This window comes from Melozone crissalis, unplaced genomic scaffold, assembly GCF_028551555.1.
Source record: "Melozone crissalis strain CALT ecotype California unplaced genomic scaffold, PUWL_Pcris_2 ptg000016l_1, whole genome shotgun sequence".
Taxonomy (NCBI): domain Eukaryota; kingdom Metazoa; phylum Chordata; class Aves; order Passeriformes; family Passerellidae; genus Melozone; species Melozone crissalis.
In genome coordinates this window covers 45,900,040-45,923,616 of record NW_026535794.1, presented here as the reverse complement: position 1 = coordinate 45,923,616, position 23,577 = coordinate 45,900,040, and the positions used below count along the sequence as shown (strand labels likewise).

The 23,577-nt window shown below is 44.0% G+C and overlaps 1 protein-coding gene across 2 annotated transcripts; it reads left to right on the top strand.

Moving 5' to 3' along the window:
- The first annotated feature begins 407 nt into the window (after nucleotides 1-407).
- CTNNB1 (catenin beta 1) lies at nucleotides 408-22,177 on the top strand. Of its 2 annotated transcripts, none has more exons than XM_054273697.1 (16): nucleotides 408-674; nucleotides 13,752-13,812; nucleotides 14,212-14,439; nucleotides 14,579-14,832; nucleotides 14,923-15,161; nucleotides 15,245-15,446; nucleotides 15,782-15,926; nucleotides 16,398-16,501; nucleotides 16,588-16,926; nucleotides 17,181-17,339; nucleotides 18,256-18,375; nucleotides 18,530-18,680; nucleotides 18,770-18,895; nucleotides 20,081-20,137; nucleotides 20,893-21,113; nucleotides 21,404-22,177. In XM_054273697.1, the coding sequence occupies exons 2-15, from the start codon at nucleotides 13,800-13,802 to the stop codon at nucleotides 21,099-21,101; spliced, it is 2,346 nt and encodes a 781-aa protein (XP_054129672.1). In that variant the 5' UTR covers nucleotides 408-674; nucleotides 13,752-13,799; the 3' UTR covers nucleotides 21,102-21,113; nucleotides 21,404-22,177. The 2 variants fall into 2 exon arrangements, with proteins under 2 accessions (XP_054129672.1, XP_054129671.1); XM_054273696.1 differs by having other exon boundaries at nucleotides 410-674; nucleotides 18,770-18,891; nucleotides 20,077-20,137.
- The last annotated feature ends 1,400 nt before the right edge of the window (nucleotides 22,178-23,577 follow it).

The following is a 23,577-nucleotide window of genomic DNA, read 5'->3' as shown; positions in this document are numbered from 1 at the left end:
CCGCCGCCTCTACACCCCTCAGGGCAGCAGCAACTTCATTCCCAAGCCGGGAACTCTGATCCTTCCTTCCCACCTCCGGAATAAGGTGTCTCCGCCGCGCTCGCGCTCGCGCTCGCGCTCCCCCTGCCCCTGCCCCTGCCCCTGCCCCTGCACCAGCCCAGCCCTGCCCTGCCCTGCCCTGCCCTGCCCTGCCCTGCCCAGCCCTGCCCAGCGCCGCCTGGCTCGGCCTTCCCCCTCGCTTGCCGCTTCCCCGCTCCCTGTCTCCCTCCGCCCTGGGAGCCGGGCACTATTTCTCCTCCTCCCTCTGCCTGCCCTGAGCGCCGGGCGCCTATGGAATGCCGCGCGCGGGGCCCGGCCGCGGCGGCAGGATACACAGCCGGGCTCGGCGCTCGCTATAAGAACCTCCTTGTGAGCGACGCCATTTTAAGCCTCTCGCTCGGTTCGGCGCTGGGAGCAGCGGCGGCGGCGGCGCTCGGGGGACAGAAACACCGCCGCCCCGTACGGTCGCCACCCGGGAGCCAGCGGCGGGGGCACCGCCGTGAGCGAGGAGGAGGAGGAGGAGGCGGCGGCGGGGAGGACGAGGAAGGAAAGACGGACCGGACCGGGATCGCCCGGGCAGCAGCAGCAGCCGCCGCCGGAGCCCGGGGGACCGCTGCGCTTTCCCTTCCTCCAACGTTAGTGCCGCTTTCTCCGGCGGGAACTTGGGGCAAACCCGGGCCGGGCACCCCCGCGGCCGTGAGGGGGTCCAGGGTGTGCCCGGCAGGAAGGACGGGGCTGGGGGAGGGGGGGAGCGGGGGTGGGAGAGAGGTGGGGGGGCAGGAAAGGAAGAGAGCGAGGGCTCTTGTTTTTGGGAGGTCCGGACAGCTGCGTGGCTGCAGGAGCGGCAGCTGCAGCTCCCGAGGTGTCTCTTGGGAAGCTCGTCCTGGGGCGAGGGGGTGGTTGCTCTGGGCTGCGGGAGAAGGCGAGTCCATGCGCCCGGCTCCGCTCTCGTTTGCGGCAGAGCCCGGAGTACTTTAATGACCCTTTTTTATTACTATTTTAGAGGTTTTTTCCCCTCCCTTTTTAGGGGAGTACTAACTCGCCGGTGGGCTGCAGATCCCCTTTGGCGATAGGAGGGGGAAGAGAGCAGGGTACGGGTTTATTTGTACGGAATATAATTAATCACGGTCACTGCAGTCAGCGGGAGATAACTAATCTGCTGCCTTGTGGGGTTTCGCTTTTAGTGGCATTGCATATTTGCTGGAGAGGCTGTGCTGCTGCTTCTGGGTGTCAGTGGAACGAAGCTTCCGCGGAGCTGGGAGCCATCACATTAAGTTTTTTCACACGCACCGTTTCGGGGTGCTGTGGGGGCTCCCACGCTGCGAGGGGAAGCGCCCGCGGCCGGCCGGGAGGAGCGCGGCCGCTCCAGGCTCCCGGAGTGCCGCGGTCCTGAGCTGTGGGGAGCAACTCGCGGCTACTCCCTGAACTATCCAGGGCGCTCACTTCTCTAGGAACGGTGTGTTGTTTTGTGGTTTGTTGTTTGGTTTTGGTTTAGTTTGTTTTTGTTGAGTTGGGGTTTTTTTTAACAAAGCTTAGTTCATTTCTAATGTGCATGATTAGCTGCTCCTAGAGCAGCAAGTTTTCTTAAATTTAGCAAAACCTTGCATTTTTCCCTAGTTAAAACTCGATGTAGGACGTTGGGCCGTTTTTTTTGTGTCCCTTTCCAAAAACCTTCTCAGAAAATTATCCTAACTGGAAAGAGAGAACAGACTGTGTGAAGGTACCACGGGCAACTTACTTATGACTTCAGGAATGGCAGTGTTGATCTTTGTAATCAGCTACTTCTTGATCTCTTTCTCATGGAGCAGCCATTGTTCTGACACTCTGTATATTCCAGACATCTGTGGTCCTCCCATCCCCCAAAGTATGCAAGTGGTGAATGGAAAGAGGCTGGGCTGGTATGCTGAGGTCGACGGACGGAAATCAAGGAGGGGTTTTAGTAAAACAGGATCTTTATGTGCTGAGGCTACAGTCAAGGCGAAGACAGAGGAAACTAGCTGAAAGAGTGTTGGGGTTTTCTTGATCTAAGTTCACACACCAGTCAGCAACTTCATAGTTATGATTTTGCTTCTGAATGACAAAACGGTACTACTGCAAGGCTCAAAAAAAAAAAAAAAAGCCTAAACGGCAAAACTTACTGGTGTGTATTGGCCCAAGTTTAATGTGAGTTTCAGTACCTAACAGTCCAGGAACCTAATGTTGATTTTGCACTTTTGATAAAAAGGTGCTGACAGCTGCAGGTATGTGACTGCTGTGTCGTTTGTCTAATGGCTGGTACTGTTGCAAATGAGGCTGCTTAGGTATTCAGGCAAGAGTTTAAAGCTCTCTAAATTCAGCTGTTCAATTCAAAATTACACTGTCTCATTGTTCTGGGATTGTTCTAAAGAAGTGTTACATTTGTTCATCTGTTAGTGCAGTTATTTTCTATTTGTGTGTAAACTGATATCCAGGGGAATGTTCATTTTCGTCTGTATGGCTGATCTTTTCACAAGGTCTAGGGGAGAAATAAGTAAAAACACCATGTTGGAAAGGACAATGCCATGCACGATAGCCTCTAGGAGTAAGGATTTAATTCAAAGTAAAGCTTGATTGGAAAAATCAGTTCTTCAAATGCTGTGTTACAGCCTTATCAACCAAGTTTGCTTTTCCTTGGCTAAGCTATAGATAGAGTGGGCTTTTTGCGTGGTGTGTATCTACTCTGGGCACCAGCATTTTGCTCTGACTGTGGTCTGTCAGTAAGTAGCTTACCAAACCTTGGCTGTGGAACCTGCTTGCCCTTCAGACATAATGACTTTTTTTCTGAAACATCTGTCCATCTATAATGACTCTACGTCTGAATTAGCATCCTGAAATACCGTGTTCTGAAGAGTTAGACTTGAGGTTTTGGGCATGTTAAGGCAGGAGATTAGTACCAGTGGTGATCTGATTTTGCAGTGTTTTCAGGGGTGGAAAGGGAAGTGGAAGGAATGGAGCAGGAAATATGGATGCTGGAGGCTTCTGTCTCAGAAACTGAAGTCTGAATGTGCTGTCTGAAACTCCTGGATAAGGATGTTTCTGCAGAATATTGTCTAGTAGGCAGACTAGTGTGCAAATACAGCAGTAATCAAAATCACTTGCCTTAATTCATAGTAAAACTGGTAATGCTGGGCTTGTGGTTATCCTGCAGTTGCCTGCAGCAAAACTTGTTCTGCGACTGTGGTAGCCTGCATACCATGGCAGGAAAATCAGGACTGACCTCACTTATCTTGAACATCATACTTCACAAAGCCTGATAAAACCTGTGAGAAACTGTGCACGCAGCTGTGACTTGCTCCTGTGTCCTCAGAACGTGCACTTGCAAACTCTGAGCCCCGTGCCTTGCTGGGTGACTGGGTGGGAACCTAGAAATGGTAAACTTGGCAGTAAGTATTGAGTGTGTGATTCTTCTTGTCTCTTTAGATAAAATTATTTTCCTGGAAGGGCAGTATTTCTGATTTTCCAGTTAAGCACCGATTGAATTGGCTAGGCTTGCCAACATAAGGCAGCCTGACGGTGGTTAACTTTCAATATCCATTTCTGGCACTTGATTCCAAGGTAAAACTTGCTGTAGTCTGGGATCAGGCTTTAGCCCAGGAGGGTAATTTGTTAAACTGTGCTGGCACTGTGTAGCCTGTGCTGCCTCACATGAGAAGAAAGGAGCCAGAGAAGTTGTTTCAATATTTGGGGCTTTGTGCTTTTCTTTCTTTGCTGACAGGTAACTTCAGGTGCAAGGGAGAGAACTAATGGAAGCCTAATTCTGGCATTTCTGTCTGTGTGGGGCACCAAGTAGATGAGGTGAGCAGGTGAAACATACCTGTAGCTCAGCCTGACCTCCTGATTCTGTTTTCTCTGGTGTGGAAGCAAATTCACCTGTGCTTTCGTTGCCTTGGGAAGTTTGGTGCACATGTTAGTTTACACCAGAACTTTCTGTTCCTGTTCCAAGTAGACTTTGGGAAATAGTGTACATTGGCTGGATTGGTATTGCAGAAGTGAAGTGCTTGCTCTGTTACTTAATACTCAATTAACTCTGGAGCCTTGTTTGAGGACTGATGTAGAAGAGTGAAAGAATTAATCTCATACTCTGTGTTGCTGCATTTAAAAAGCAGTATGAGGTAGCTGGGTTTTGCCGGAGTTGGCAAATGCTCCGTGTGCACTGTACGTGTATTTGCTGGAACCAGCATTTCTGGGCTGACTTACTGTGCTAAATAGTCTTGTATAAATTGGATAAGTTTGCCAAGTCTGCAGCGACTGTAGAAAGTAGTTCTGTATTGTCCTGGCAACATTTCAGGTGCCCTCCAGTGGCCAGAAATCCTAACATCCTAAAGGTGCTGCTAAATGCAGCTCCCTTAGCAGTTTGCCTAAATTAAGAGTGAGTTGAAGAAACATCTTCTAGTTTCCAAATTCATTAGCATGTTTGTTGTTGGAACAGTCCTTTTTAGAGTGTTGGTATGCTTTATTGTAAATACAGAGTTATTATGACAGACAAGCAAAGACAGCCACTTTCAGATTCATGAGTCCTTTGTTAGTGTAATTATGACTGATCACTGTTTTTTTAAACTGTAGAGATTAATGTTTAACCTCCAAGTTCAGGGCTGACTGTGTGATTGCAGTCTAAGAAGAAGCTGGATTATGGGTAGATACTTCCTCGTTTGGCAGAGAGATGATTTGCTGAGTTGTTCCTGTGTTGGTGTGGAAGTGAGTGTTTAAAGCCACGCACGAACAGGCTGGAAAGGTATTTCTGTAACAGTGTCTGTTGTTAGGGAGGCACATGATTGTGTTAAAGGACTGCAGAACCATTGTCTTTTTGATACACAAAACCATGTGGGCAGGGCAACTTGAGGGCTGGCAGTGGTTTTGTCCCTGAACTTTGAGTGTTAAATGAAATGTGGTATAATATTTGTCTGAAGTAGAATATGTTGCCTCTAAATGATCACAATGGCAACTTTTTTTTTTGTGTGTGTGACTAGGAAAGACTAAAGAATGAATTTTGATCCTGTCTACTGCCAGCTCTCTACTAGTCACCTTACTCAGTGATAAGTACGGGTACATGGACCAAAAGCTGTAAACCACTGCATATTTATTACTTGAGTCCTGCTGGCAGACTAAACCTTGGATAGAAACACTGGCTCATCCCTAACCAAGGAAGATGGGAGTGTGCATAATGTACATATCTGTGTTTTGCAAATAAAAGGTGGGAGCTCTCTAAGCTGTGATAATAATACTCTCAATGTTTTGACCAGCCATGAGGATACTCAAACTTAGTGAATGCTGCACAAAGCCCTAGTAGGAATTGTGTGCCAGTGACCCAAAGATCCCAAATCCATTGCTGAATGGAAGTGATTAGTAACTGTTTTGTTTGTGGTGCTGGTACTTAGTTGGTCAAAATAATTAAGACCTGAGAGTATTTGGGTTGATAATCTTGTTATGACTTAATGCAAGTTCATAAACTTGAAGCTGTCATACCAGTCCTCTAATACTGAGCTACAGACTGCTGTCAGGGGATTGATATGTACATTATGTGAGGAAGTTCATTACTTTTGTTCTCAAGTTGGATGTGTAACACCAGAGTTACACATTTGAAGCAGTTTTTACATCATAACGTTTAAGATCATGATCAGCTCCTGTCTTGGACAGTCAGGAGGATACTTAAGTGCTTGAGGTCTATTTTGCCAACTAATAAAGTGGAAGTTTTTGCTAATGCTATGTTATACTTGCTGATGAAAAGCTCTCTTAAATCATTACTTTCCAACATGACCTGCTGATTTGTCAGCTTGAACGCAGCTGCTGCTTATAGCTCTTAGAAGCAACCAGAAGTTTCTAGAAAGGACAAATAAACACCTAGGACAGAGAGTGTTTTGTTTGCAGATCCTGTTAAAAGCTCCGCGTATAGTTGTCTGTGATTTTGAATGTAAAGGATTGGGTTGACAGACCTCTTGTAACTCCTGAATGTCCTCTGGGTAAAGGGTGAAATAACTGTGCTGTGGATTCAAACACTTAATTTCTGAAGGGACAAGATCCAGTACTGTGAAATTTCAGCTCCTGCAGTATGATTGTAATTAAGAGTATGTGACTGTGTGAAGAGGTGCTTTCTTTACATTGCACAGGGTGCCCAGCCATGTGCCTCTGGCCAGCATCAAGCAAAATTATGTAGGGGACTGCTGATAAGAAATTATGGTAGTAGGTAAACGTCAACCATTTAGAAGTTACAAGTTTAAAAGTCCATTTAGACATATCTGTGTGTCCCATCAGTCTGTAATTCCACCACAGTTGCTCTAGAAGAATGAAAGTACTGTGCATCTCCTTTCTTTCAAAAGGAAACCGTTTATATGATATTGCCAGCCTCATGTTTGCAGAGGCTTCCTAGCTGGTTCTACAGTTTCAAAGTTCATCTTCTGGCATGGTAGTGCAGATTGGTGCCAGGATGAACTTTTATTTCTTTTTTAGTAACTTTCCTGATGTGCTTGTTCTGAATTCTCTTCCAAGTTCTCATCATTTTGTACTTTAGTTATCTGAGGTATTTGTTGGTTGACAGTGTCTCTCAGACCGCGGTTAGCTCTTGCTTTATTGAGAATTCTAATGGGTTGTTTTTAAAAGGGTACTTAAACCTTAGTGCCTGTGAAGACCCTGATGAATTGCACAAGCTGTTTGTGCCTTCGTGCTGTGTTAGTTGCTCTGAGCACAGCACAGGGCTGCAGCTGGAAGTGAAATCTCTGACCTCCACTTCTGATACCTTTTGTTACCTGAACTGTCAGTCCATGCAAAGTTGCTCTTCAGCAGTTATTAAAACTACCCACATCCTGGGTGGCTTTCTGTACTTGAGGTGAGCAAAACAAAATGTGGCTCTTGCTATGCTTACATTATAGTCTCAAGTGCACTTGAAACTTAGGAGTTGTTGAACACTGCAAGCTAGGCAGAGGTATGATTCTTTACCAGCCTGCTTTCTCTTTTAGGAGGAAGGGAAAGGTAAAACAGGTGAGTGTCCTGTCAGAACACTCTGTAGTGCTCTAGAGGGGCAGACTGGAACTTTACAGCTGTTGTAAAGTTCTTGTGGCCCCTTTCCCTCCTCTGTCACATTTACTTAAGACTCTCTTGACTCCAAAACAAGCCTTGAGTTTTTTGGAACTTGTAACTTAAGTCTTTCCTTCACTAGACATTTTTGAGGAACACGTTCTGTATTTAAATACAGCTAACCCAGTGTTTTAGTCAAGGCTACCAGACTGCCTGCATTACACTTCCATCAAGCAGTTGTAATCAACTTGGAGAAGTATAGCAAGAAGGAAATATTTACATGTTATTTGCTTTAGCCAATGGGCATGTGAATAGAAACTCTGTACCCTATACTCTTGGTCTTAGGTTGCTGATATAATGTGTTGCCTCTCTATTTTCAGTTATTTTGTGTGTGGCATGAAGTGAACTCTTATTAAAAAAAACCCTTACAAAGGCTAGTATAGGAAGGTTTTTCTGCCTTTGTTACAGAAAGGAATTTTTAGATAATTTCTAAGGCAGAAGACAAAGGCTGAGAAGCCAGGACAATTGATGTAGTAACAGTCTGGGATGCCTGGAGGAGAAAGGAAAGAATGAATTGGAAATGAAGCAGCAAAGAAGAATGGCTGAAATAGAGGTGACTTGCAGTGAGCGTTGGCAGATCAGCACCTCTCTCCCACTTAAGCTCTGTGGGTTATCTGAGCTAGTTTGTTGCCTCTTCCAGCGTGTCTTAAAGGTGCTGAAGGCTGAGAAATTGGAACCTTTTAACCATTGAGGTCAGTAAAGCAGATATTCAGATTTCTTAATTTCCTGAAGTTTGTTAGGAAAAACAAACCTTAGACTTTCAGGCTTAATAATTAGAGAATTTAAAGACCATTTTAACACAATTGCATGTTCTGGGTTCAGAGTCTAATATATTATGATATGATTAGCTAAATCTAAGATAGCATGTATTGCTGTTTGCAAGGCATCTTCTAACTTTCTACAGGCATCAGTGGAATGTGTTGGCTGAAGTATTCCTGCTTGGATAAATTTGAGCTGGATGGATTATACAGGATACTGAGTTTATCACTGGAAAGAAGAGAAATACTTCACTAAGCAAGAATAGCCTAGTGGTAGGAGGGAGTGATGCTAACTAACAAATGTTGCTTGGAGGAGCAACCAGAGCAGTTTTGCCACAAGGTATAGTTAATAAATGAGTGTTCAGTTGCAGTCTAGGATCAGTAAGATGGATTTCAGTGTGTGGCATTCAGGTCAAGATTACTGGTAGCTCTTAGTTTTCAGTGGAACTTCTGAAATTGTGTAAGTTGCTACATCTTGGCACAACACTTAAATGTAGTAATACTGCTTCATCTCTTGCCATGGCACTTCTTCTGAAGTAGTAATGAAGGCTATAGATAAATGTTTCTATTGTGTAATCAAAGCCAAAAAAAAGGTAGAAAAGTTTTAAAGCTGTGAAAGCCTATAGGTTTTTTTTTTCCCCATTAGTGGAATAAGACTGCATGGTTTGACTTGTTTCCTTTTGGTATTACATACTGTCCAAGTTTCTTCCACTAGGTTAAGATGTTTTGTCATAAGCCACCTGAAGACATTTTTACATAGTATTAAAAATCACCCTGTTAAAAGCAGAAGGTATACTGACATTAATATAAAATATGTGAAGTTTTATATTCCTGTTCCTAGTACTGGTACTAAGATAAACCTTAATTTTTCTCTCTCTGAAAATATCCAAGTGGTGCATTGCTTTGTTTAATGTGATAATTTGCAGCCCATAATCATTATTCAGGAGCCACTTTGCAGTGAGTTTCACAGTAGCTTTTGTCCATTCAAGTCCTTAAAGCACTGGTGTGCAGAAGTCAGTATCGGTGGGTGACTCGTTTCCCAGTAGTCAAGGCCTTCTAATACTTGCACATAACTAACTTCAAAATAATCTGTACTCACTGTATGTGGCTGTTTCTTTTAGAGGGGACAGGGTGGCTGAGGACTGCAGATGCTACTATTGGGGACAGAATATGGGAATGCTCTTCTGTATTTGTTTACTGGATATGGAAATACATTCCAGGAAAACTGTTTGTAATCCCCTGTGCTATCTTTGTACAAGAAAAATAAATATTTTAAAAATGCAGTTTTCAGAGTGAAATTCAAGCACATTCTGTATCTATTTTCAAATAAAGTATCTTCTATTATTTTTTTTCAAAAAATTGTAAATCCCAGCTGTCATTCCTACCACAAACTTCTAACATTCCTTAAAACACACAGCACCAAAACTGTCCTTCCAGGAATTCTTACCAATCTTACAGAAGCATCTGGTACATGAATGACCTCTAAAATTACCTACAAAGGTACTTTTACCAGAGCTCAATACAGCCAGATAAAAATTCAGTTTTCTTTCAAACCTGTGGGTGGATATGGGAGGAAAGAACTTATCCACATTTGGATAAGGAATAATTACAAGTTTACAGCAGTTCGACTCTCCTCTTCATGAGGCAAAGATCAGTAGCTGTAGGTCTGTCTGTTGTAAGTGTGTTTGTATCTGGGGCTTAGGTTAGACCAAAAACTGCTTAGAGACAGTTCAGCCACTCCTGCCTAAAGTGCCTTTATACCATGAAAGCTTTTTCCCTGATGTTTCCACTGTCAGTATTGTCTTGCTTGAATAATTCCTCCTCCCCCACATTTTGTTTTCTAGAAAACAGGCTAACAACTTCCAGGGGAAGATTAAAAAGGGTTGTTTTGATTTGTTTTTTAATTCCTTAATTGGATGTATTTTTCAAATTCCCAACTTGAAAACTAAGGTTAATTAGGAAGCCTCTGCTACATTAAGAACTGAAATACAAGGACTTGGGTCATAGAAATGAGTGCTCTCTGGTGTTACCAGCTGTGGAACTGCTGTTGCCTGTATATTTCGGCTGTGGACTTTAGTTAAGCACATACACAGGCAACATCATTGGCAAGCAGCAAAGACCAGTTAGAAAATCAGACCCAAAGGATGCTTTCAGTAACACCTTGGGAATGGTTGCAATGACTTCAGAGCACTTGGAGAAAAACAGTTTTTCAGTACAGGTACTTCTCTTCCCTTGTGTGTAGGTGATGCACATTGTTAACTGCTGTGACTGTCACAAGATGATCAGCTTGTTCTGTGTAAGCAAATGTATCATTCAGAACTCATGGGGAGTTCAAAGGTGCAGTTGCTTGGCCTGTCCCAGGTGAGAGAGAAACAAAGAAAAAGAGCAGGATAACATGGTCAGGCAGGGTGTTTGTGTGCAACAGTTCGTGGTGTTTGGATGGATCAGTCTGGGTTTCTCATGCAAGTTTTAGTAACATACTGCTCTCAAACAAAGGATTTATGGCAGACTTTGACTTGCTTTAAAAAGAACTGTTCAGCAGATCAGTCAGGTGTAATTTGAGTCAGTCTTAAAGAAGAAAATTGTTCAGATTTCAGAACTACTGTAGGCAACTGTTCTCCAGAATCAGAAATTAATATCTAATAAAAACACATGATCAGAAATAATACCTAATATTTCTTTCATTCCTTTTGAAGATCAAGAAAATTAAATTGTCTTCTGTAGTAGATTGAAATTATTAGCTCGTGTGCCTTCTAAGCTTGCAGATGCCACATAATACAGCCTAGTGCAAGGTCTTGAATTGCTCTTCACAGGAGTTGTTTAATACATAGTCTAAAAAACCCTAACCTTCATTTAAACCCAAAGCTGATGATGCTTGCTAAGTTAGTGTATGGTCTCATGGGGCAGGAGGAGCTTTGTGAGACAAGTCCCTTAACTCCTAGCAGCACATTCATGTGAATTGTATAACGTGATATTTATCAGAATTCCCACTTCTGAGTGCCTGCTAGCCTTCAAAAATTGTGAAGCTTGCAGCCCTGCTGAAGTTTGTTTGTAAAGTATACTGAGGCCTTCTGTCTCTTCCTGATGGTTGAGATGTGTGTGGCTGACCTTGTACTGATCCATTTTGTCAAGAAAATGAGCAGCACAAGTGTTTGTAGCGAGCCTGGTGGTGTCACTCCCTTTATAAATGTGTTGGTTCGCCTTGAGAGTGACAAACAGGAAGACAAGGCCAGCAGCTTGCCTGGACTCGGTTTACCCCTTTGTAAAATTGAAAAAGAATGTGAAGGAAAAGATGAGAGAATGTTTAACTGCAGAAAACCCAAAACCAAACTCTGGCAACTTTTGTTTGGCACTTTGAACTTCTAGGATTAAACCCAATTCCCTATCTAAATAACAATTAAAAAAGCTACCAGGAATTCCTGGGGGGCTGCAGGTGTGTGAAATGCAGATCAGGCTGTTGGAACTTGCAGATGCAACTAGCAGGCTGATCAAGGGTCAGCATTCCAAAGACTGAATGTCACTAGAATGCATTTCTGAACACTTCATATTCTTCGTTGCTATTTTGTAGATGTTCTTCAGTGTTGTTTTGGAACAGTGCTGCTGTTCAGTGGCTACTCTGGTCTGTCTGATTTTACCTGATGGTAGAGCTGCTCTTCTGATCTCTTCAGGCTGCAGAAACTGAAACAGCAGTTTCAGAGTGCATGTGCTATAGGCCAGTTGCCTTCATTGATGCAGAATTCAGCAGTGGAGAAAGCTATAAATGTTCTTCCCAAGCCCCTTATTGTGTATGGAAATCTCAGGTGGTAGTAAATGTCTCAAAGCATAGTCACTGCTCTTAGCATAGTGGTTGATGAAACAGTCAACTTCAAAACCAGTTCGGTGATCCTTTTTTTAGCATAGTCCTGGTGGAGGAGATGGGAAAGTTTATGGCAAAAATCAATCTCTTTTGTGCTAAGCATATTGGAAGTTTCATATAGCAGCTAGAACATGCCAAATTTTTTATTGGAAGTGTCACATCTGACTTAGAGTGTGGACTGCAGGGAGCAAAGATACAAATTTTACTGTTACTGATATTCCCTTTCTGTTTGGAAGGTGTTAATGGAACTCACAAAGTAATGCAGAAGACCTGCAAAGAGCTACCAAGCTTTTGTATAGGCGCTTTCTCAACTTAGCTTCTCATTAGAATTTTTTAATCAGTGGTGAACTGACAGTGAGACTTAAGTTTTTCTTTGCCACTACCACTCTCAAACTCCTAACAGCATGTTGGAAGAATCCAAGGTAAGGGCCTGGAAGAAGTGTGTGTATTTTCAGCACATGTTCCATGCCCACTGTCAAGGGCAGACTCTGAGTTGGCCAGTCTCTTCCAGGCTGTGGAGAAGGACCAGTTTAGAGTTTCCAGCTGCACAGCAGGATGCTTATTGTATGTTGTGTAATGTCTTATATCAGCTTAATGCTGTTTATCTGCTGCAGATGCAGATCTACTGCCCATTTTAAAAGAGCCAGGGAAGGGTTGCTGCCAGAAGTTGTGGGAGTGCAGTCAGGACAAACAGCACTGGCATTTGTACAGCCAAACAACAAGATTGCTCAGGAGCTGCCGGAGTATCTTGCAGCTGGCTCAGAGTCCGTGAAATATGTTTGTCCCACCTACCCTGTGTGAGACTTTTAAAACTTCAGGCCTGCCCTCTGTTTAATTATGATTTTCTAAAAGGTGCTCCTGAAGGAAACTCTTAAACTGAGAAATCTGTCTTTACACAAATCCAGCAAAGTCAGGTGGACTTTGTTCTCCTGACGCAGCGCTGCAGACCTGTCCTCTCAGGGGTTAGTGCACTGCCTTTACTTCATTGTGCAGGAATGTTTGGATCAGCACAGCTCTAACACCTAACAGCACAGTGAAAGCTGATTGCTGCAAGAGATGGTTTTGCTCCCTGCACAAGCTCCCACTACAAATGTCTCTGCTTGGCTGGCTCCCAGATTAGGCTGTCACCAGCTCTGTGTCTGTGCTGGGACTGTGGGGGGAAGGGGAGCAAATGAAATAAAAGTGACCTGTTGTGGAGCTGTAGCCTTTCTAGGTTAGTGAAGAGACAGGTACAGATTTATGGTGCAAATACTTCCAGACTGCTTGGTGATATGGAATGGAGATTCATAGTGAAAATTTATATAGGGCATTTGATCATATTTCAGCCTCCTTGCCCCCAGTTATCTTGGTTTTCTGTGCAAACAATAAAAGTGTGTTTTACTGAAGGACAGGGTTTTTTTTGTTTTTTTTTTTTTAATAAGGCTGGTTCAATTTTTAGTTTTAACTTCAAGGAAGAGTTTTTTTGTAGGAAGACACCTTTATTCTTATGGCACAGGGAGGGAATAAAGGAGGAAGTGTGGTTATGATTCTTTAGGTAGTCTTTGTGCAACTTGCCTTACATTGTCATTTCACTTTTCCCCATGAAAATTCATGTTGTAGCCCTGTATCAGACAGTTTTTCTAGTATCTTCTAAGTAGTTTATCTCTGAGGGAAATGAGGACGTGTGACATTTAGCCATTGTCTTTGTGGCATTTCCAAACTCTGGACTTCAATCTTATGCAAAGATAGAGGAGTGAAAAATAGCTCTGTCATGGTCAGTCTTCAGTTCTTGTTCTCTTGTAGCTCTGAGAGAATATCTTACACATAACCTGACAGAAGTCTGGGTGATACATTGAGTTCTTTTGCATGTCTGTCCATGGAGGTTTGCTAATTAGCATTGGAGTATATTCACTGTAGTAATGAAATGGCAAGATGTGCCAAGTCTTAGTTTGCAATTCCAGTGTTCTAATGTGAAATCCTGTCTTACTAGCTCTGATTAGTATTTAATAAGTTCTAACCTTGCTCTTTTTTAGGATCTCTGAAAGGGTGCAAGGAAGAGTTCTGGGAGCATAACAAGGAACATGGCAACTCAAGGTACATAGTGCATTACAATTTCTGTTACTAGAATCTAGAAGACTCCTTATCCCTCTCTTTTTAACTTTCCAAAGTCACTTAGGTTGAATAACATCTGCTCTATTACAGTAATTAATACCTTACACTGGAAATCAAACCTTCAGACAAGTTTGTTCTAAGTTTGTTGTAAGGTCAGGACAGCCACAATAGCAGTGATTGTTCTGCCTGTTCCTCAGGTTTCCATGTCTGCCTTGGTTCAACATATAGTCTCAGTTTGAAGTTGCTGCTCTCTTCCAGTGCTGGGTTGAGGAAGTTGTTTATAACAGCTTATTTTAATTTAAAATCTGTCATCTCTTGTAGGATTAATACATGCTGGAGCAATTGAACTAAACTTAATTGTTCACCAATGATTTCTTACAGCTGACTTGATGGAGCTGGATATGGCAATGGAGCCAGACAGAAAAGCAGCAGTCAGTCACTGGCAGCAGCAATCATATCTGGACTCTGGTATCCATTCTGGGGCCACAACAACTGCTCCCTCCTTGAGTGGCAAAGGAAATCCTGAAGAAGAAGATGTGGACACAACACAAGTGCTGTATGAGTGGGAACAGGGATTCTCTCAGTCCTTCACTCAGGAGCAAGTTGCAGGTAAGGCCTTTTCTGTTACACCTTTTTGCTTGGACCAGCAGTTTAATAATACAGAAACCTAACTACTCAATTACTGCCAATCTGGATGATGAGCTTTTTATCCCTAGTTTGAGATTATGATGACTTGCCTTGTTTTTAGATATTGATGGCCAGTATGCAATGACTAGAGCTCAGAGGGTGCGTGCAGCTATGTTCCCTGAAACCCTGGATGAAGGAATGCAGATCCCATCCACACAGTTTGATGCAGCTCATCCAACCAACGTGCAGCGCCTGGCTGAGCCATCCCAGATGTTAAAACATGCTGTTGTTAATTTGATAAACTACCAAGATGATGCTGAACTTGCAACTCGTGCAATCCCAGAACTGACCAAACTGTTGAATGATGAGGACCAGGTAAGTATTTTCTTTGCCTGGGTGAAGCTTGCTTTTGGGGCACCTTCAATGACCTCAAAACTAAAAGCTTTATTCAAACACTTGTGTTAGGTGGTGGTGAACAAGGCTGCAGTTATGGTTCATCAGCTGTCCAAGAAGGAAGCGTCGCGCCACGCCATTATGAGATCTCCTCAGATGGTGTCTGCCATCGTACGTACCATGCAAAACACAAACGATGTGGAGACAGCCCGGTGTACTGCAGGGACACTACACAACCTCTCACATCACCGTGAAGGCTTGCTGGCAATCTTCAAATCAGGAGGCATCCCTGCTTTGGTTAAAATGCTGGGGTATGTGCGCTACTGAGGCGGTGCTTGTGTTTTGCAGTTGGGTCTGCTAGGAGCGGTACTCATGAGGATTTTCCCTTCTTCAGGTCTCCAGTGGACTCTGTGCTGTTCTATGCCATTACAACTCTTCACAATCTCCTGTTACATCAGGAAGGAGCCAAGATGGCTGTCCGTCTCGCTGGTGGGCTGCAGAAAATGGTGGCCTTGCTCAACAAGACAAATGTCAAATTCTTGGCCATCACAACAGACTGCCTTCAGATTTTAGCATATGGCAATCAAGAAAGTAAGGTAGGTGCCTCTGGTGCTGAAGTAGTTAAAATGAGCAAGCTTGTGATGAATGGCCTGACAGTTCTTGTGTACTGACCTCCTGACTCTGAATCTTCAGCCACATGCCACTGGCTTTTGCCAGTCATTCCTGACCTTGCAAGAGGGGAGGGATGCAGGAATTATCTTGCAGAAATAATGCTGTCCTTATAGTGAGACTGTAAAACTTACAGTCCACATAAGCAGATGGGAATTTTTTTTAGGGAACTGTAACCACAAGGGGTGTAAGCCAGCAACGTTTACTACCTGCTGACATGTGTAGGAAGTGACAGACAAATATTATTTTTGCTGTCTTTCAGCTGATAATTCTGGCAAGTGGCGGACCCCAGGCTTTAGTAAACATAATGAGGACCTATACTTACGAGAAACTATTGTGGACCACAAGTAGGGTGCTGAAGGTGTTGTCAGTCTGCTCCAGCAACAAGCCTGCTATTGTTGAGGCTGGTAAGTACATTGTACTCATTCTAACTTAAAAATCTACATAGTGCTTTGGGATCAGTTCATTCCACCAAAAACAGAAACTGCCAGCATCAAAAAATGAACTTGGGTTGGTCCTTAAGTCCATAACCAGGTTTGGAGGCCTTTAGTATGCAGAAGTATTAAAGGGTGGCTGTTTTTAGTAACTCCACTGTGTTGTTAACTGTTAGTGGGTGAGTGTTGTCAGGATGCATCCCTGAGAATATGCACACATTTAAAAGGCCCAGTGTCACACAGGGAATTTCAGGGGGTTGTTATTTTCCTATGAAGAAGGACTAGGGTCCCAGCCATATTGTGATATTGACAAGAAGGATCCAAAAGCTTGTGAGGTTTTGCACTTAGATGTCAAGGAAGAGAAGGACTTGACTGCTTATGAGGTGAGCATCAGAGTATGGTGTAAAATCTGAGTAATGGTGTCAAATCTGTACCATCTTCCAGGTGGGATGCAAGCTTTGGGGCTCCACCTCACAGATCCAAGCCAGCGTCTTGTCCAGAACTGTCTCTGGACTCTGAGAAATCTGTCAGATGCTGCAACAAAGCAGGTAAAGGGCTTGTCTAAAGGGATCAAGAGCAAAAGTCAACGTAGTGAAAAAGAAGACTTAACTTTTTCTCCCCTCTGTTTCTGCAGGAGGGCATGGAAGGCCTTCTAGGAACTCTAGTTCAGCTTTTAGGATCGGATGATATTAATGTTGTGACTTGTGCCGCTGGCATCCTTTCTAACCTTACCTGCAACAATTACAAGAACAAGATGATGGTGTGCCAGGTTGGTGGCATCGAGGCTCTGGTGCGCACAGTCCTCCGGGCTGGGGACAGGGAAGACATCACGGAACCTGCGATCTGTGCGCTCCGTCACCTCACCAGCAGACACCAAGAAGCAGAGATGGCTCAAAATGCAGTTCGTCTCCATTACGGGCTCCCAGTGGTGGTAAAGCTGTTGCACCCACCCTCACACTGGCCTTTGATCAAGGTAAATAATGGTTAAAAACTGCCAGAGCTGAAACTGAAAACTGTTGCTCTTTAAAATGTAACTTTAAAAGTGAAAAATTCTTTGTTCCCATGGTGTTGGGGATACAATTTGTCTGCTGGAGAAGTTGCTCCACTTGAGCAACTTAGTGTTTACTCTTAGAGATTTAAACATTTGAGATGAACTGATTAAAAGAAGTCACTAAAGCAAGCACACCTCTCCTGCTCTCTTATTCCCCACCTGCTCCTTACCTGCAGGCTACTGTTGGCTTGATCCGCAACCTGGCCCTGTGTCCTGCCAACCACGCCCCGCTGCGTGAACAAGGTGCTATCCCAAGGCTAGTGCAGTTGCTGGTTAGAGCACACCAGGATACCCAGCGACGCACTTCCATGGGCGGGACACAACAGCAGTTTGTGGTGAGTGCCCTCCCTGACACTGCACCTATCAAAGTTCTCTCCAGCTCCTCATTGTCAGTGCACCTCAGTCCTGTAGGGCTTGGGCTAAAGAACTGTTGTCCCATTTGCTCTAGGTTGCATTATCATCTGTGTGCTGATAGCTCTGTCTTGGCAGACCTGAGATTTTTCTTAAATCAGGATGCCAAAACAAACCTTGGTTCTTATTTTAATAACCTCTTGAGCATTTAATTCCAAATGTTAGAGCTCACAGAAATTATAGTACTGCCTACTCTGGCAAGGCAAATAATTTTCTACCAGGAAACCAGAAGTCCCTCCTCCTTCTCAGAAGAATGTGTTTAAGAATGCTGTCACAGCTTATTGCATATTTGCAAGGGTGCTTAGACCTGTAAAAGTACTGAGAAGTTGTGCAGGCTCCGTAATTGTTATTTCTTTGGCTTCCAGGTCAGTGTGTGACAAGATCAATCTCAATTGTTTTTTTTTTATCCTGTTAAACATATTAACAAAGGAGGGGTTTGCTTAGCACAGCAAATGGAAGCAGCATCTCCTAGTACAGCAGTGTAGTAAATTCATGCAGAGGAAGGCAGGGACCTCTTTGCTTCTGGTAACTGCTGTTTCCAGCTTAGTAACTGCGGGGCTAATGCAGGTTGTAGAACAAGAGATGGTGTTATCAGAGGCGAAGTTCATTATGAAAGCCACTGAGGCATCCCACTGGGATGCTTCACTACTGAATTTGGGTGGGTACACTGGGCTGACTTGTAGCAGGGATGTTAAGTTTGAAGGCCTGCACTTAGGGAAAGAGGGTAAATGCAGGGGATGAGTTAAATGATTAGTTGGAACTGCTGGTAGGCTTTTTGATAGCCACTTAAGAGAGTATGCAATATCTCAAATTCAAAATTTGCCTTTTCTCCCTAACCAGGAGGGCGTGCGTATGGAAGAAATTGTCGAGGGCTGCACCGGAGCCCTGCACATTCTTGCACGTGATGTTCATAATCGAATCGTAATCAGGGGTCTAAATACCATTCCACTATTTGTGCAGGTAAGTGAGAGCTCAGAACAGCACTATAATACCTATTAGGAAAAGAAATAAAACAGCTCTTGTTGCACTTCCTGGATAGAGCTGCTAAGTCAGAGTGTGCTGAAGAGCTTGTTTCAAGTGGAAGAGCTAAAAGAAGCCTTGTGTTTGGTTGCAGTTGTTGTACTCTCCCATCGAGAATATCCAGAGAGTAGCTGCTGGTGTACTTTGTGAACTGGCTCAAGACAAGGAGGCAGCTGAAGCAATCGAAGCTGAAGGTGCAACTGCTCCTTTAACAGAACTGCTTCATTCTAGGAATGAGGGTGTTGGTAAGTCAACTTAAGGCTGGCTTCATACATGTGTTAGAAGAGTTGGTAGAAGTCTTGACCTCTGCTAAAATCACTCTTCCTTTCGGCAGCAACCTACGCAGCTGCAGTGCTGTTCAGAATGTCTGAGGACAAACCACAGGACTACAAGAAGCGACTTTCTGTTGAGTTGACAAGCTCCCTGTTCCGGACCGAGCCAATGGCTTGGAACGAGGCGAGTTCTGTGATCTGTGTTAGAACTTCTGTGTTCCCCCTCCTTCCACCAGTGAAGTGTAGATGCCATCAGTGATGCAGGCCCAGCTTTACACAGCTGTGTGGTGGCTGTACCTTCTTTACTCGCTCTCTGTGTTCTGGTGCAGTGAACGTGTGGTAAGCAGCCTTCAAGCTGCTTTTTCCCTGGCAGACAGGAAGAGTCTGTTCTCTGCTGCTGCTGCTGAAGAGTGTAATGCTCATTATGCTTGCTAGTGTGCAAAGCTGGCTGTATACAAGAACTTTGTACTTTTCTGTGTTGCTTGTCAAAACCTGATGAACTCTGGATGTAAAAATAGAAACATGAGTGATATGAGGGAAGCATAAATATAAAACATATCCTGTGAGGCTTCTATCACGCCAACAATGCAGGATTAGTAATCTTGGGCTGGGAATTCAGCTTGTCCTGAGACCTGAATACATTTGAGATTTCAGGCTTGAATACGTTTGCAGGCTCATTATCACACATGGCATTTTTTCATTTTTAATGGACTACACAGTAAATCAAAGTCAGTCTGTGTGCATGGGATACAGGGAAGGCTTCACTCATTCTTTGTCTTCCCACAATTCTTAAGATTCATGAGTCTAGCTTGTCTTGTCTGGTATGTATCTACTACACAAGGGACAGTAGTTTAATTTGTACTATTTCAGTGCTTACTTTTCTGTTTTCCTAAAACCTGTATGTACCACAAGAATGGATGGGGGGGAAGCTAAAATGGAATATCTCTTTGAGACTGGAGTTAGACAATTGCTCTGCAGGCAGGCACTTACTTCTGTAATTGAACAAATGGGAGAGGTTCCTTCAGAACTCTTTAAAGCTCTGTTGCTGGTTTGGGAATACCTGACTTGCAGGATCTGCACAGGTGTATGTACCTGAGGAATGTTCCTAGACCTTCCTCATCTTTTTCACTCCCAGACAGAACCCTCCTTCCAGTGATCTATGGATTCCTAAATCTGGCTATTACACGTTGGATGCAGATACTTAGCTAAAAAGGCATTTCATGTTGACAGCAGTGCTGCAGTGCTCACTGCAGAGCAGTTGTTCAAAGGGATTTAGGGCAAGCTTTACAGCTTTTTAAACTCAGAACTACTGGTGCTGGCTGAAAGAGCTGATGTTAAAACTGTTTTGTAATTCTTTGTGTACACACAGACAGCGGATCTCGGACTGGATATCGGTGCCCAGGGAGAGCCTCTTGGATACCGCCCAGATGGTACGTGTCTCCTGTTCCCCCTGACTAAACTTGCAATTGGATGAAGTCAAGTCATAGGTTTTAAAGGAGAACTGCAAATGAGTGAAGAGTGAATTTACTCTTCAGCAAGGTATTGCAAACTGACAGGCAGATGGGGAACTGCCAGTTCAAATAACCCGTTTCTGCAACACCACTGGCAGCACTGAAATGGGAGCCGTATGAACATGCAAAACCAGTGTCTCTTGTCTGAGTCCTGTGGGAACACCTCCTGCTGAGCTGTTGTTTCCAGAAATCTTTTCCATTCCTTACAAATGGACTTGACAATTCCAATAGTGCAGTTTTTCTTTAAAACAACAAAGCTGGTATTGAATGCGTTAGTCTGTGAGTGTCTGTAGATTTGAACACAAGCCTATCCCTAAGGATTCTGAACTATTTTTGACTAGTCTTTCAGAAGCAAGTCTACAGTCTTGGAGCCTGGTTTTGCTGCAGTATTGTTGAATTTTAGTACTGTTGATTGTGCAGACTAATGGCTTGGCTGGAATCTGCTCGTGCTTCTGACTGCAGTGTGCTTTGTCTGCAGAATCCTACTGGAAGGCTTTTCCGAACAATGGAATAGCTGTTAAGGGCAGGCACCAGATTGTGTTGAACTTGGCTGAACTAGAAAACAATTAGATGGCTACACGATCTCCTCACACACTGATACTTGCAGCTTCTGATGCATCTAACATCTGTTAACATTATGCTTTTTTTCCCTCTGCCACCTTTAACTTTCTTAGATCCTAGCTACCGTTCTTTCCACTCTGGCGGATACGGTCAGGATGCCTTGGGTATGGACCCTATGATGGAACATGAAATGGGTGGCCACCACCCTGGTGCTGACTACCCAGTTGATGGTCTGCCAGATCTTGGCCATGCCCAGGACCTTATGGATGGGCTGCCTCCAGGTGACAGTAATCAGTTGGCCTGGTTCGATACTGACCTGTAAATCATCCTTTAGGTAAGAAGCTCCAACCTTGAATTTAAAAACAAAACAAAAAGAGAAAAACAGCTGACTGGACTGAGGACTTGGTTGGCAGGGAGGGATTGGCTCGACTGGGTCCTAGTGTGCCACAATAATAAATAAATGCTCTGGAAGCACACAATGAGCACAGTCCAAACTGACTTCTGCCGTGAAGTGTGGAAGTAATTAACGTAACGTCTTGTGCACCGGCTTCATGCAGTCTTGATGTGTTACAACAGCCCTTTACAACTCAGGAGCACTGACACCTGTGTTTTTTCTCTTTGCAGCTGTATCATCTGAGTGAACTTGCATTGATTGGCCTGTAGAGTTGCTGAGAGGGCTCGAGGGGTGGGCTAGTATCTCAGAAAGTGCCTGACACACTAACCAAGCTGAGTTTCCTATGGGAACAATTGAAGTAAACTTTTTGTTCTGGTCCTTTTTGGTCGAGGAGTAATAATACAAATGGATTTTGGGAGTGATTCAAGAAACGAAGAATGCACAAGAATGAGTTGCAAGATGGAATTTATCAAACCCTAGCCTTGCTTGTTAAAAATTTATTATTTTTTTTAAATCTCTGTAATGGTACTGACCTTGCTTGCTTTGGAAGTAGCCTTTCTTTTTGCAGTAATTGTTGTTAGTTTTTTTTAAAGTCTCTCGTAGTATTAAATTATAGTGAATATGCTACAGCAGTTTCTAATTTTTAAGGATTGAGTAAAGGTGTAGAACACTAATTCATAATCGCTCTAACTGTATTCTGAATAAAGTGTAACATTGTGTAGCCTTTTTGTATAAAAAACTAGACAAATAGAAATGGTCCAATTAGTTTCCTTTTTAATATGCTTAAAATAAGCAGGTGGATCTATTTCATGTTTTTGATCAAAAACTTTATCTGGGATATGTCTGGGTAGGGGCCAGTAAAAACTGTTTATTTGGAACCTTGTATTGGACAGTTTACCAGTTGCCTTTTATCCCAAAGTTATTGTAGCCTGCTGTGATACAGATGCTTCATGAGAAAAATGCAGTTATAAAATGGTTCAAAATTAAAGTAAACTTTTAATTCATTCTGTGTCAAATTATTTCAGATCACAAAATATATTTGTGTGTTAAGAAATAGTCCCGGACTTGCACGACCACTTTAGTGGAGGGAGACAAGAATAGTTTTCCTCTTGGATCCCACTCTGGCATAGTTACCCTTCATAGCCTGGAGGTTTCCTGCTGCAGTCCCCAAGGCACCAGCCTGCCCCTGCTTTGCTTGGCAGGGTCCTTAGCGTGGGGCAGCCATTGCCAGATGTGAGGCAGTTCCACTGGTGCCAGGCCTGCCAGCCTCGCGTCTCAGGGCTTCACTAAGGGTGAGCAGCCTCAGCTCCCCTCAGCACTAAGGGACAGGGAAAGATCCTTTGCCCACAAGCTCTCAGCTGGTTCAAAGCCCTTCTCAGGTGTCCTCAGTGTGCAGCTGCTGTGCAAGACAAGACCTGTGTGTGACTGGCTTCCCTTGAGGCAGCACCTGTGTGACTGCAAGGGGACAAAGCGGTTGTGAGGCTGCCGGCTCAGCCGCAGGCTGCACGTGTGCACCGTGCAGCTGTCACCAGCCCTGGGAGCAGCACTCCAGGCACATCCACTGCAGGCAGCAGTTTGCCAGCAGGAGATCAGAGCAGGCTTTGCTGCAGAGGCTCCTGGCTCAAGATGCTGAGAGCTGAAGGGAGCCACACCAGCCTTCTTCTCCTTCTGCTGCAGAGGGAGAGGGCTCACACAAGGAATTCAGCTTTGTTCCTTTGACTCTTACTGTAAAACACTACCCCAAATAATAGCCAGCACTTCACTCTTCCCTTTTTCTAGTAACTCCAGCTGAAAGATGGCAGTATTTGAAGCAATGTAAGAAAACAATTCCTGTAAGACAGAAGGTGAAATCTGTTTGCATGGGGCTGTTTGCTTGCATCCACATACTCTGGGTAAGGGGGCTGTCAGAGCAGGGGTGTAGCAGCAGCTGTCACAGGCACCTGTGCTTGGTGGGTGCACTGACAAACTGACAGACATCAGCCACAGCACATGTGGAGAAGAATTTAACTCTACACACACTGAGGACCTTTTCTAGGGTACCAGCTTTTACTGGGGGTTTGACAAACAGCCAGGGTCATCACCACACCTGTTCTCAACTGCAGCCAGGAGCGTTGGCAGCTGAGAACAACACTCCACCCTTTAAGCTGAGCAGTGCTAGACAAAGGAGAGGCTAGCGAGTACAAGGCCTTGAGTAGAAACTTAGGTAACATCTATCCTTACGTGTCCCACACACAGGTTCTGTGTGATCACAGTGGTTGGTACTGGTTGCTTGAGATGAACAATATTGTCTTATCTTGATAAAAAGGTATTTTCTAGTGCCAGTCACAAGCATGAGGTGACCCCTTAAGATGAACAGCCAAGGCAGTCACCTGGTCCAAAAGATAAATTAGCATTTCTAACTAGC